Source organism: Hipposideros armiger, unplaced genomic scaffold, assembly GCF_001890085.2.
Source record: "Hipposideros armiger isolate ML-2016 unplaced genomic scaffold, ASM189008v1 scaffold_798, whole genome shotgun sequence".
Lineage (NCBI taxonomy): Eukaryota > Metazoa > Chordata > Mammalia > Chiroptera > Hipposideridae > Hipposideros > Hipposideros armiger.
In genome coordinates, this window is record NW_017732148.1 from 631566 (window position 1) to 647383 (window position 15818).

The following is a 15818-nucleotide window of genomic DNA, read 5'->3' on the forward strand; positions in this document are numbered from 1 at the left end:
CACACTGTATATATGTGTGTGTTTATGATGTTTATAAAAGTCAATTAATAGTCAATTATTTTAAAAATCCTTAATATTCAGATTTATTGGTACAATAAAGTGTGGCATATTATCAAGTATTTTATAAATTGAATCTAAACTATATTAGTTCTTATAAAAATATCAGAGACCCCCTAATCCTCTTCTCCTCCAGAGGTAAGGTAGCATCAGTTATATTTGATATGTGTCCTTCCAGACCTTTTTCAGCTCATTTACAACATATGTATATATGTTACATATATGTAACCTACATTTGTTAGGTTTACAGCATAAATAACTATTAACATCTAGTAGATAAGAAGCATTAGTAATGCTCCCCCCTCCATGATCATCTTTCACTTTTTTTCTTTTTATTAAAGTTCACAAAACAACACGATGATTAGACATTTATATACCTCACAGAGTAATAACCCCAATCAGCCTAGTACCCACTGACACTGTAGTTATTACAATATTATTGACTATATTTTCTATGCTGTACTGTATATCCCCATGACTGTTTTTTTTAATTACAGTTGACATTCAATATTATTTTATATTAGTTTCAAGTATACAGCGTAGTGGTTAGATATTTATATAATTTATGAAGTGATACCCCCAGTAAGTCTAGTACTCATCTGACACTATAGTTTTTACAATATTACTGACTATATTCCCCATACTGTACTTCACATCCCTGTGACTCTTCTGTAACTACCAATCTGTACTTCCCTATCCCTTCACCTTTCTTACCCAGCCTCCCAACCACCTTCCCATCTAGTAGCCATCAGTTTGTTCTCTGTATCTACGGGTCTGTTTCAGTTCTGTTTATTTTGTTCTTTAGATTCCACATATAAGTGAGCTCATTCATCTTTCACTTTTTTGGTTTTCCTTCAGTATCATACTGTCATGCAATTGCTTAAATGTTGCCTTGGAAGATCTTTCTAGTTGTTTTGTGTGTACAACCTACTTACAGAAATCAGAGAAGGACTGTGTCTTCTTCTAACCACTTATCACATTATAAACTCAAATGCTCAATAAATTCATATAAACTAATATTAAATAATATAGCATGTGTTATTTAGCAGAAAAGCTTTCCCAAATGAACTGTCAGAGAAATCATAAAACTATTTATCATTAGAGACATAGGTCTAATTTAAATGTTGTAGGTGTTTTAGTCCCTTGAGAGATAAAGATAAAAAGAATACTATGGCATTAAAATATTACAATGAATTAAATTTTTTAAAATGTTATTATAGGTCTCAAAAGGACATGAGAAATGCAATTTTCATCTATTCAAGAAGGCTCGGTTGAAATCTTTTTCATCAAAGCCTTCTGACCACTCTAATTTTTGTAACAGGTTGAACAGCAATAGAGTTAAATAAAGGCTGAGATCATGTGACAGCAAGTACTTTGAGAACTCCTTGGTGAGTCGTTTGTCTTGATTAATTTGTTTTTATAGTACCAACACCAATATATGCTCATCGTAAAGAAATTCAAACAGTAGAGAGGGAATCATTTAAGAGTTTGGAGTATGTTTCAGACTGTCTTTATATACAACTATATGTAGTTTTTAATGTTGCTTTTGTATATAAATACAGTACCAGATTTCAGAGAGGGGGTGTGTGTGCTTAAAAATATGATCACAATCTACACAATATCCTTTTGTACTTTATTTTATGGAAATTTTCTAACGTACAGATAGGTAGACAGATAAAACAAAAAACCCCAAAAGAACATTTCAATAAACCCAACTCATCCATCACTCCGCTTTGACAATTACAAATACATGACCACGTCTGTTTTATCGAATCCATACCTACTTCCCCATGAATACTTTCAAATGAATTCCAATCATCAGACCATCTGATTGTTAAATATTTTGGATGAATCTCTAAAAAAACTAAGTCTTTTAGAAAATAGTCACAAGACCATTATCATACTTTAAAAAATCAATACTAATTCCTTAGTATTATCAAATATCTACAATAGGAATCACATTCCCATATATGAAAATTCTAAATTTTGAGCTAAAATTCAGACGAAATGCACAAATTCTAAATGAGTTGAGTTTTGAAAAATCCACACACCTGAAACAGACACAGAACCTTTCCATCACCTCAAAAAGTTCTTCTGTGCCTCTTTTTAGTCAGTCCTCCCAGTATCAGATGCTACCATTTTTCTGAATATTTTAACCAAAGATTAAAATTCTATTTAGAACTTCATATAAATGTACACAGTAAGTACTCAGAACTTCATATAAATGTACACAGTAAGTACTCTTTTGTGTTCGCCTTCTTTTATTCAGCATATTGTTGGGGGTGCATATAGGCTTCTTACTGGATAAGTATTTTATTTTTTATTGCTACATAACATTCCATTGTATGAGTATACTATACCACAATTTGTTTCTCTCTTCCACTGCTGATGGACATTTGGGTTAACTCCAGATTTTTGTCCATTATAAGTTGCTATAAACATTACAAAGACTTGTACAAGTCTTTGTACACATTCATTCCCATTTCTCTTGGGTAAATACTTAGGAGTGAAACTGCTGACTTATACAATAGGCATGTTTACAAGAAAGTGACAAATGTTTTCAAGAGTGGTTTAGCAATTTACACTCCACCAGCAATGTCTGAGAAGTCTGGTTGCTCCACATCTTCACCAATATTTGGTTGTATTTTAATTTTAGACATTATACTGGATATGTAGAGAGGTGTTCTTGGGTTTTTAATATACATTCCCTGATGACTACTGATGTTAAGCACTTTTTCACATGTCCATTAGCCACCATTCCTGTACCTTTATTTGTAAAATATCTGTGCAAATATTGAGCCTCTTAAAAAAAATGGGTTGTGGGCCGGCCGAGTGGCTCAGTTGGTTAAGAGCTTGCTCAAGAGTTTGAGCTCTGAGCAACAGTGGTTTGATTCCCAGCCCGAGCTGAGCAGCCACTGAGCTGCCAACAGGTGGCAGGATGGCTCAGCTTAAAAAAAAAAATGGATTGTCTTTTTAAATACTGAGTTGTAGAAGTTCTTTCTTTATCCTGAGTACCAGTCCTTTGTCAGATTATATGCTTTGTAACTACTGCCTCCCAATCTGTGACTTGCCTTTTTCTTAAGAATGTCTTTTAATAAGTTTTTAATTTTGATGAAGTTTAATTTGTATTTTTTCTTTTATGGTTTTGTTTCTGTGTCCTGTTTAAGAAATCACTGTCTACCCAAAGGGCTAGAATAGGGGTCTGCAAACTTTTGAGACAGAAGAGCCGTCAGGGGTCAGCAAACTGGGGCTTGTGAGCCACAGGCTCTGAAGTAAAATTGAAAATAAAAATAAAACTATCATAGTTTCATTTATAAAAAATTTTAGAGGATATTATTCACATAATGGTGATTATGTAAAAATATATTTATGGCTCTCAAATAATTTTTATTTTATTTTTAAATTTTGACAGGATATATATATATATATATATATATATATNTTTCCCCCGCTCCTCTATTTCTATTAAAGCACTTTATATATTTTGCCTTATGTTATTTATTCAAGAAATATTTATTGTGCAGCTACTATATGCCTAGCACAGTTCTAGATGCTGAGATATGCTGAGGCATGACAGTAAATAAAACAGAGTCCCTTCATTCACAAATCTCAGTCTAGTACAGAAGATAGATAATAAATCCATAAACAAATACATAATATCAGATAGTGATAAATATAATAAAGTAAAACATAAAACTGAGAGAATAATGGGGGGCAGATGTATGGTGGAATGGATAATTTTAGCTAGAGTAGTCAGGGAAAGAAGCTCAATGATAAGAAGGAGGCAACCATGAAAAAATCTGGAAGAATGTTTCAGGCAGAATATATATATATATATATATCACATTCAAAACTCTGAAACAGAAATAAGTTTGGTGTACAGAAAGGACAAAAATAAGGCCGCTGTGGCTAAAGCACAGACAGAAGGGAAATGGTAGGAATTGAGGCCAGAGGAAGAGGCAGGGGCCATATTCCACAGGACTTCACAAACTATGTATGGTAAGGAGTATAAATCTTATTCCAATGGCAAAAAGAAGCCACTGGATGATTTCAGGCATATCCTTGACACAGTGTGATTTATGTTTTGAAAAAGATACAGTTTATGACGTAGAGAATGAATTATGGGGCAAAGGCAGAGAGCTCAATCAGGAGGGTATCAAGGTAAGAAATGGTGATGGTTTAGACTACGGTTTCGATAAGGCACATGGTGAGAAGCAGTCATACTAGGTATCTGTTTGGAAAAAATGTCAGTGAGACTTACTTGCTAATGGATTTCAATTAAAAAGGGGCCTATAATAACTCTCTAACATTTAAAGGGTAAGGAAAAAAGCAGGGTCTTTTACAAAGCCAACGGAGAAGGAAGAAGAATGAAGAGAAAAACTAGGACAAAGGTTGTCTTGGGCTTCTAGAGAACAAGGTGTTCCAAGAAAAAGGAATACTTGGTACTGGTGGTGGGCAATTGGCTCCCTTATTGTAAACTATAAATGCTGATCATGGCTCTAGATTTCTGAGTTCTATTGTTTACTGATAAACACAAATCAGAATGTGAGTGTTTTATTATAATGAGAATATGCCATATCCTTAGGTTGAGTAGAGAAAAAAAAACTCACTGAAATTATTATAGGAACAGCATAAATGAATACCAAATAAATGAAAGCATCAGGCTTAAAGTGGAAGGTGACAAACACTTCTTTAGAAGAAAGGTCTGAGAATTTATAGGATAAACAAGACAGGGGAGGGAAATGAGATCTTTAAAATCAGAATAGAATGTTTTAATAAGAAAAAGGATTCACTGAGCTCAAATTGCTCTAATAAAGAAGGCTGTAGAAGAGGTGAAAATATATTGGTGGTAACTAAGTCAGAAACAGTGACAAAGTCCAAGGAAATTTAGCAGCAAGAGAAGCAAAATCTGGAAAAGCAAGAGATCACAAGGAGAGGAGATTCACAACCCTCTAGGGAAAGCATCCGGTTACACTGACAAATAAATTCCACAATAAAAGCAACTGGAAAACTACCCCTTAAAGTCAGAATGCCCAAGATGTTAGCAATTAGCGAAACTGGACAATGAGCATATCAAATATCCACTTTTTCTATTTTTGTATATATTTGAAAATTTTCACAATAAACAAGTTTTTTTAGTACTGAAACAAAAATAGAAAATTTGGATAGATTTCAGAGGACTACTAGGACAATCAGCATAAAATACTCAAAGCACTACTGATACATTTCAAAGTGATACTATCATTGCAAGTAGAGATAAACATACTTCCAATGCTCTGAAGAACTATCCCAAGAAATTCACAGAACTAAGATTCTAAGGGAAGGCAAAGTGCAGTGTAAATGTATTCAAGGGACAGTGAGAAATCAAGTGTTGGCGGGTTGGGTGTCGTTCTGAAGGGAGAATACTTTCGGTGGAACATAGTTCGTATGCCTCACTGTTGGAGTTCCCACAAGAAAAAGAATATAATAGAAGAACAATTGTCTAAGTCCAAAAGGAAAAAAGAAGTAAAAATAAAGAAGATATTTAATTCCAGTGAATGGAATGAGAAGGAAAGCAACCATCTTTTGTAGGAGAGCAAGCGTTCCTAACAGGAAATATGGAAACAGTAGAGGAAAATGAAATACTAAAGTCTCACCCTATTACTACAAAAAAGGATGTAATATTATAGAAAGAAATTTTACTCAAAACCTGGAACATTTCAAGGCTGACGAGTATTAATCTTCAAAAGGCCTCTAGTGACACAGATTTCAGAAGTCAACAGCTACTATTCAAAAATCTGGTGAGGATGATTCTTCAAGAGAAAGACATATAAGGCCAGGAAGCGATACATCTTCCCAAAAGGCAGGTCTCACCAGCCTAAGTTATTTCATGGCAAGATGCAGTGGCAGCAGCTGCCACAGCACAGAAGTGAAAATGCTGGCTCACAAGACATATGAAATCTCTACCACTGAGGAGAGTCCACACCTTCAGTGTAGCAGTTGGGTGCCAGAAACACAAGGTTCAAAGGGAAAATGGAAACTAAGGTGTTCTAAATATAATGAATGGGAAAGAAAAGCATTTCTAATAAGGTATGACTACAGTTGTCATCATTGACAATTTTTAAATTTTGCAAGAAGGGAGCAATGTCTCAAATATAACTCAGAAGAAAGGAAACAATTTGCACAGATATGACATTCATTTCTTGGTAGGAGATACCTCCCAGCTAAGTTTAAATGCAACATTGACTCTGGGCGTGACTACTTGGCATTTTGGTGGTGCTGGTGGCTTTGCTAAGAGCCATTCCAGTGCAGTGGTAGGGGTGAAAGCCCAACTGAAAAGAATTCAGGAGAGAACAGGACTCTGAGATAGTAAAGACAAACTTTCTCTACTGGTTCCAATACTAATTTCTAGTAGGAAGGAAAACAGAGTATTCTGGCACACAAGTAAATAAGTTAGTAAATTTGGCAATGAGAAGTAAGGTACTTTTTATCAGGTTACATCTCTTTTATCAGATTACACCTATTTTTTTCAATGAAATATGAAACAAGGTCATCAGCTGAAGAGTCAAGAGTGAGGCNCTGGCCCTCATGTGGGATCCGAACTGGGGCCCTGCTGCTCAGAGCTGGCGTCCCAAGCCAGCTCTTAACCAACGCGTCACTCGACCGGCCCTCTTCCTTAGATGTTTGATAGCATCCTCTTGATACTGTCCCATAAGTCACTGAGGCTCCCTTCATTTTTTTCAGTCATTTTTCCTCAGTGTGACTGCTTTCTACTGTTATATATTTAAGTTCACTGATTGTTTTTCCAGTGTCTAATCTGCTGTTAACTCTACATAGTTAATTTTTCATATCAGATATATTTCCAGCTCTAAAAGCTCCATTTAGTTCTTTTTTATATCTTCCATTTCTCTTGTTAATATGTTCATGTTTTCCTTTCAACACATGAATGTAATTGTAATAACCATTTAACATTCTTATCTGCTATTATAATTCTATCATATGCCAACTGAGTCTGACTGACTGATTTTTCTCCTGGTTAGAAGTCAAATTTTCTGCTTCTTGGCTGTCTAGTACTTCTAAAAAAATTAAATGCTGAACACTGTGAACGTTATACTGAATGTCTGGATTTTGTTGTCTTCCTTAGAATGTGGGGCTTTGTTTTGGCAGGTTATTGAGTTACTTGCAGATCAGCTTTTAGAGCATTGTTGGGGGGGGGTGCTTGAAATAGCCTTTACACCAAAGATAATTTAGCCCTCTACTAAGTTTTGACCCTTCTATTGGCCTGGGTTATTGATGAGGACTCAATTTCAAATGTCAGAACTTGATGTATCCCAGCCCTGTGTGAGTGCTATAGGAATTACTCAGCTAAATGCTTCCTGCTGGTTCTTTGCCCAGACTCAAGGAGCTTTATACTACACATATGTAACTTAACATTCAACAAAGATTCAACTCAAGGAAAACCCTATAGACGTCCTTAGCTTTCTGTCTGCCTAGTTCCTTCCTCTGTGGAACTCTGCCTTGTTATTTCTATTTCTTCTCAGACTCACTAAACTCTCATTTCTGCCTTCTCAATTTAATGAGACCATTATCTCCCACACTGTTCCACTATCCCAAATGTGCCTCCAAGCAAAATCTCAGAGATCACAGGGTTTAACTTATTTGTTTCCCTTCTCTCAATGATCTTGGTCTTGTGCTGCTATTGTCCAATGTTTGAAAACACTGTTTCATATATTTTGTCTAGTTTTTTACAGCAAAAGACTAAGTCTGGTCCCCATTAGTCCATCACAGCTAGAAACAGAAGCTCTTTACATAATTTTCAGCAATTTGTTTTTTTTTTACATAAATTAACATTATTCCAGATCAGTACAGTTATATTTGCCACTTTCCCTTAAACCCAGAATAGTATTTCAGAGTATGGATACTAAAAAACTGTCCTCAATGTTTTAAATAACAATAATGAAGCTAATAATCTGTACATATCTCCTTGTTCATATGTACAAATATTTTTGCATTTCCACTTTCTTAAGTTCAGATAAGCTTTCAACAAAATAGATATTATCCATTATGTGTCTCACCCCACCCCCTCTCCACTCCACAACTGACTGGGAAAATATTTTGTTGATAGTAGTTAAGAATTTACTGTATAAAATTTTACTTGAAAAAAAATTTCAAGTAAAATTTATTTACTTGAATACAAATTCAAGAGGAAGATTTATTAGTATCAGATAGCAAATCTTCTACTTCTTTCCTTACTTTTGCAAAGGATTTTAATCCATTTGTCAGTGAGTTAGGCGAGTTCTCAGGTTTAATTAATTAAGATTGTCCTCTCTACTAACGATTTTATTATTTTTAACTTTGTCTTAAATATTCTTATTGAATCTGTCGTCTTTTGCTGTAAGCTTTCCCAAATTTGTTCTTAAATAACAGGAGTATAAAAAAATAAACACTGAAAAGGCATTTTCTTAATACACTACATTCTTTAAAATGTGAAATAATAGCACATAGCCACGTGGGCGCATCGCAAGCGGCAGTGGAGACACTGACGTCTCGAGCCCACGGGGCAGGGGCGGGAAGGAATGGGGGACACCACAGTGACAGCCCCAGCAGGGACCACGGCGGCCGACAACCCCCCCCTCCCCGGCGTGGTCGCCCATGAGATTGGCTGGGGCATCACCGCAGGCCTTGACCCCGAAATGGCACTGCTGGCAGAACACCTGCTGAAGCCTCTCCCCAGGGACAAGCAGATCGAGACCGGGCCCTTCCTTGAGGCGGTGTCCCACCTGCTGCCTTTCTTCGACTGCCTTGGGTCCGTAGTGTTTACTCTCATCAAGTTGGACATAAGTAGGAACATCATGAAAATCAAAGCTGTGTATGACACCAACCCGGCCACGTTCCAGACCCTGCAGGACATCTTAAAGGCAGAGAAGGAAACGTATGGAGCAGAGTGGCCCAAAGTGGGCGCCACGCTGGCACTGATGTGGCTGAAAAGAGGCCTCCGCTTCATTCAGGTCTTGCTCCAGAGCATCTGTGATGGAGAGCGGGATGTGAACCACCCCGACCACATCCGCGTCAATGCCACCAAGGCCTACAAGATGGCCCTCAAGAAGTACCATGGCTGGACTATGCAGAAGATCTTCTGGGCAGCGCTGTACACGGCACCCAGTAAGTCCAACTTCCTGAAAGCACTCTCCACGGGCCAGAATGTGACAGAGGAGGAGTGCCTGGAGAAGATCCGCCTCTTCCTGGTAAACTACACCGCCACCATTGACGTCATCTACGAGATATACACCAATCTGAATGCTGAGCTCAGCTACAAGGTGTTAGGCGTACCCAGTGGTGGGCACGCCCAGGCCACCACCCCTGACATGCGGTCACTCTGTATTAACAGACAAACCTGAATCACTGTGAATCAAGCTGGCAACCCCCCTGCGGGCCCAGAGTCTCACCAGGGTCCGCAGGAGTCAGCTACAGGGTTTTAAAAGTCATTTTGAGAGTCTGCCCTAACGGAGCAATAAATAATGATCCCACTTCCGAATCGCCTTTGAATTTAACAGCAGCACAGACTGGCTTAATTTCATTGTGGTAAAACTCAATTAATGCTGCTAATAAATCAAGTCCTAGGGTTTTTTTGTCCCCACTCCCACCCCCACCGTGGAGCATGATTCTGGGGGACCCATGTCATATACCTCTCTTTAAAAATAAGCACTGTGTCCTGAGGATCTGGCTCAGTGATGTTTTGGGTATTTTAAGTACCATGAAAAGTGTGATTTTAAATTATACAAGACCCCTATTGTGGGATTTTTTAAGAAAGCAGCCTGGCGTGTGTTCTCATGTGGTTGCACCACCAGCCTGACAGCACTATAATTATAGATCCTGCTCTTTCTTACGATATTTACCCAGTTTTGTTTCATACCTGAAAACAACCAGCAAGTCTTTGATGACCATGACCAAGGGGACTTTATTTTAAAAGTATCAGGCACAAATAATTGACCAGAGATGACTGTATTTGCATTCTTCTGCGTAATTTTCTTCACGGGCAGCTTTTCCAACCTAAGAAACTACCTATTGTATATTCTCTCAAGAGGGAGACAATAAACCCTTCCAGAGGCTGAGGCCGAAGGAAACACACAGCTGCCTTAACTGTCCTTCTTGGCACTAAAAAGAGCTATATTTTTTAAAGTGTTGGGGTGAACAGAGGAACCCCCAAAGAGTAGATGTGTGTTAAAAATACACATCATGAGGAACAACTGGTGGTTTTTATGAAGAAACGAAAAAATTCTTAATCTCTATTTTGGAATCACAAAAAAAATGTGAAATAACACCACTAGTAGAAAATTTTATTGTGTTCTTTAAAAAGGCTTAGGTTTGTAGTATACAAAATTTGGATCAAAGAGATATTTTAATTTTTCAAAAATCTGCATTTGCAAATTCAGGAAAGGAATTAAAAATACTATTCTAATGTAAAAATTATTTTAATTCATCAATCACTTGTGTTTATAGCATTATTCAAAAAAACTTAAATTCATTGGCTCTTACAGTCATAAGAACTCATATTCAGAGATCAAAATTCCACCTAATGTAAGAATCTCTTCTACAAAAGCTTCTGCCCAAACACTTAGTGACTGATAATCTCATACTTCATATTCCATTGCTGGAAGTTCTTAAAGCCTAACAACCTGCTTTAAAATACTATGATTATATTTCTATGTACTTCATCATTCAAAAGTAAAACATTTTTTGTTCTTCCACATGCCAACTATAGGAATTATTCAGTGTTTAAAAAGGCTCACATTTAGATTAAAATTAATAAGAAAAAAGCTTTTTCCCCTCACCTGATTACAAGTATCAGATAAAGAGTGTATAGCTTCGGAGAACATACTTGCTGAACCCGTATAAATCCAAGCAAGAAATTTAAAGAAGCAATTTAATCCATTGCTAGGAGAGAAAGAGAAAACAATTTAGCATTGGTTTGGACAAAAATTTTCACCAAAAGCTTATTTAATTGACCATATATACCTCTGTACTATATTCTGTTAAAAGTAAATTAAAAAGAATCCCTTGCCTCAAGAACTTATGTTTTAGGTTAAAAGAGTACAAATTTGAAAAATACAGATTATGGTATCATTAAATACTCAAATGAGGCATGATGTATGTAAGCAAAGTAAGTGCATTTTGTGGATTGATGAGAAAAGAGGGCATTCTACATTTGGACAAAAGGAAGTAAGAAAGGAAATTGTATGTCGTAGGTAGGTAAAAGAAGATCTGTACTCGATATTGTCCAGTAGACCAGTGTCAAATTTGGTGAAAGTCTGTTTACTGAAATAGGCAGATGCCAGAGGTGAAGACAAATCTAGACCAAGTAGTCTCTGGGTCATACTAGAAAACCATTGATGCTAAAATAAATAAGATTAGCTCTGAGCAAGCCAGTTGCTCCAATTCTAACAGTAATAACTAGTATGATTTATCTCAAGCACTATACTAGTCATTTACCATGTTTTATTATAACTGTTATATAAATATTAACAAGTATTAACATCCTCATTTTATAAATGAGGAAACTGTACTCCCCTTCCAGCTACCCTTTTTACCCCTTACCCCCTCCTCCATTTCAGATGTCTTGAATGAAATCATATCTGCTCTTGCTGTCTGTTTTCCTCACTTTGTACTGTCTTCAATACACTAAACAATGGCTTCTCCCTCCAATACCTCATTAGATTGTTCTTATCAATACCACCAGCCGTTTCTTGCTATTGAGTTCCTAGAAATATTTTGGTATTTTCCTTAATCTCAGAGAAGCATTTGCCACTATTTTCTTAAAACACCGTCTTCCTTGGCTTCCACTGACGCTCTGGTTTTCTTCCTTCCTTGCTCCTTATTTTTCCTCAGTCTCCTCTGCAAGCTCTTTTCCTTCCACCCATTTATTAAATGTTAGCATTTTTCCAAGTTTTACTGAGGGCTTTCTCTTCCTCACACAATATGCGTTCTCCACATGATCTTAACTATGCCTATGGCTTTAATTACCATATATACACTAATCTCTCTCAGCTCTAAATCTCTACTCCACATCTCCCTCCTAAGCTTCACATCAATATATAGTAACATTATTTATGAAGTACATATTATGTACCAGGTACTATACTAACCAGCTTACATACCTTCCACGCATTCCTCTGATAAAGAAAACTTTTAATTGCTAACCCCAGTTTTACTGACAAAAAAAATGACTCCTGTTGACCAATTCCACTTGGGTGCCTACAAGAAACTCAAAATCAAAAATGAACTCATCATTTCCTTTGCTCCCACCCTGCCCTTCCTTCCAGTGTTCCTTCTCTCGGTGATGGTGCAACATCTATCCAATTGTCCAGAAACCTAGGCAACATCCTTTTCCATACCTCCTAAATACTTGTTGAACCTAAAGTGTTTTGCCATCCCTCCTACCACTGTCCTACTTTAGTGCATCATCATCTCTTTTCTGTATTATTGTAAATGGCTTCCTCTAGTCTAGTGCCCCTCCAATCCTTGAAGATAAGAATTTTGTACTTCCAGACACTATTACAATTTCTGATATGTAATATATATATTTTGGAAATAAAAAACTAATGAATCATGGAATTAATGCTTTTAAACATTTTAAAATAAATTATTTTTAAGAATGGATAAAAGGCAAACAAAACAACATGAATTAAAACGATAGAGGGGAAAAGATGGCAAAAACATAAATTATGTTCTACCAGGTAAGTGAAGAAAAAATAACAGTGCAGATACACTTCAGTAGCTATAACCCAGGTTGGTTATGCTAAAAATGACCATGACTAATTCAACTTTTTAAAAAAGACTTCTATCAACTACAATGAAAATAAGACAGAATTTTCAGATAGCAACTGTTCTTAGATCTTAATTGTATCAAAAATCCGTATATTCAACACAAGCATGGTTATCCATGTGGCTTCTACCCCCATCAATTTACTGACAAAAACAGACTTATTCAGCTTCCTCCTACAACAATATAAATCTCTCTTTTTTAAATACCAAGTAATACATTTATATATTTCTGGAATATACACATAAAATAATATATTTCTATTTTTAAAGGTTTATTTTTTAGTACTTACATGCAAATGGCAACCATCACCACTTTTCCTGGCCCCTTAAAAAAAACTGATGTCATTCTGGAGCGGGGCTATAAAAAAAATAAAAATTTTTTTAATCTCTGACATTTCCCAGAGAAGCATTGTAACCTTATAAGTGACTCTTAACACACCAGAAAATATCTCCTGTATCAATCAATACCTCTAAACAACTAGGTTTACTTATTTCTTTTTCTCCAGAATTTCCTCTAATAAGTGGGTAGATGGAAATTCAAAGCGCATCTGGGTCCTTTTCCAGAACCTTAATTGTTTATTTTGTTTCCCTGTAATTCATCTCTTGCCTAGTTCCAGAAAGGATCTGAGTTGGTTCCTGTACATAAAAACTAGGGATAAAGTGATACAAATGTATTGAATTAAAATCGACTCCAAATTTTTGCTTTCCTTCAGCAACGTTTTAACTTTTAAACAAGGAACAACCAAAGCCAACAAGTTTACTGCTCTAATTTAACTTCTGACTGTTTTCTAAAGACCCAAGACCTCAAGTGATAATCGTGTTTAATTCCAAAACAGACTGAAATAAAATAGGTAGAGAAACATTCAGGGAAAATATTTTTCTTGAGTTAAATGTTCTTTTGCTGTTCCTTGAATATATAATTTCTGTATTTTTTTTCTCCTGCTCTGTCCTCTCCCTGGAATGCTATCATCTTCCACCGTAATCTGTCCAAGTTTTACCCATCCTCTTCCATGTCTGGCTGAGCATCAACTTGGTACGTAAATCCCCTTCCAGCTACCCTTTCCCCCCGCTCCTCTATTTCTATTAAAGCACTTTATATATTTTGCCTTATGTTATTTATTCAAGAAATATTTATTGTGCAGCTACTATATGCCTAGCACAGTTCTAGATGCTGAGATATGCTGAGGCATGACAGTAAATAAAACAGAGTCCCTTCATTCACAAATCTCAGTCTAGTACAGAAGATAGATAATAAATCCATAAACAAATACATAATATCAGATAGTGATAAATATAATAAAGTAAAACATAAAACTGAGAGAATAATGGGGGGCAGATGTATGGTGGAATGGATAATTTTAGCTAGAGTAGTCAGGGAAAGAAGCTCAATGATAAGAAGGAGGCAACCATGAAAAAATCTGGAAGAATGTTTCAGGCAGAATATATATATATATATATATCACATTCAAAACTCTGAAACAGAAATAAGTTTGGTGTACAGAAAGGACAAAAATAAGGCCGCTGTGGCTAAAGCACAGACAGAAGGGAAATGGTAGGAATTGAGGCCAGAGGAAGAGGCAGGGGCCATATTCCACAGGACTTCACAAACTATGTATGGTAAGGAGTATAAATCTTATTCCAATGGCAAAAAGAAGCCACTGGATGATTTCAGGCATATCCTTGACACAGTGTGATTTATGTTTTGAAAAAGATACAGTTTATGACGTAGAGAATGAATTATGGGGCAAAGGCAGAGAGCTCAATCAGGAGGGTATCAAGGTAAGAAATGGTGATGGTTTAGACTACGGTTTCGATAAGGCACATGGTGAGAAGCAGTCATACTAGGTATCTGTTTGGAAAAAATGTCAGTGAGACTTACTTGCTAATGGATTTCAATTAAAAAGGGGCCTATAATAACTCTCTAACATTTAAAGGGTAAGGAAAAAAGCAGGGTCTTTTACAAAGCCAACGGAGAAGGAAGAAGAATGAAGAGAAAAACTAGGACAAAGGTTGTCTTGGGCTTCTAGAGAACAAGGTGTTCCAAGAAAAAGGAATACTTGGTACTGGTGGTGGGCAATTGGCTCCCTTATTGTAAACTATAAATGCTGATCATGGCTCTAGATTTCTGAGTTCTATTGTTTACTGATAAACACAAATCAGAATGTGAGTGTTTTATTATAATGAGAATATGCCATATCCTTAGGTTGAGTAGAGAAAAAAAAACTCACTGAAATTATTATAGGAACAGCATAAATGAATACCAAATAAATGAAAGCATCAGGCTTAAAGTGGAAGGTGACAAACACTTCTTTAGAAGAAAGGTCTGAGAATTTATAGGATAAACAAGACAGGGGAGGGAAATGAGATCTTTAAAATCAGAATAGAATGTTTTAATAAGAAAAAGGATTCACTGAGCTCAAATTGCTCTAATAAAGAAGGCTGTAGAAGAGGTGAAAATATATTGGTGGTAACTAAGTCAGAAACAGTGACAAAGTCCAAGGAAATTTAGCAGCAAGAGAAGCAAAATCTGGAAAAGCAAGAGATCACAAGGAGAGGAGATTCACAACCCTCTAGGGAAAGCATCCGGTTACACTGACAAATAAATTCCACAATAAAAGCAACTGGAAAACTACCCCTTAAAGTCAGAATGCCCAAGATGTTAGCAATTAGCGAAACTGGACAATGAGCATATCAAATATCCACTTTTTCTATTTTTGTATATATTTGAAAATTTTCACAATAAACAAGTTTTTTTAGTACTGAAACAAAAATAGAAAATTTGGATAGATTTCAGAGGACTACTAGGACAATCAGCATAAAATACTCAAAGCACTACTGATACATTTCAAAGTGATACTATCATTGCAAGTAGAGATAAACATACTTCCAATGCTCTGAAGAACTATCCCAAGAAATTCACAGAACTAAGATTCTAAGGGAAGGCAAAGTGCAGTGTAAAT

General features: G+C 36.1%; 1 protein-coding gene and 1 pseudogene across 1 annotated transcript in view; one reads left to right on the top strand and one right to left on the bottom strand.

Annotated features, from left to right (window-relative positions):
* SLC30A9 (solute carrier family 30 member 9) overlaps positions 1 to 15818 on the bottom strand; it is a 49865-nt gene that overhangs the window by 25515 nt on the left and 8532 nt on the right. Inside the window, exons 5-6 of the mRNA XM_019628492.1 lie at positions 13149 to 13216; positions 10869 to 10971 (exon numbers count right to left, since the gene is read on the bottom strand). Coding sequence (XP_019484037.1) covers positions 10869 to 10971; positions 13149 to 13216 — 171 coding nt within the window. The remainder of the gene's footprint in view (positions 1 to 10868; positions 10972 to 13148; positions 13217 to 15818) is intronic.
* On the top strand, positions 6628 to 10813 carry LOC109374162 (glycolipid transfer protein pseudogene; annotated as a pseudogene).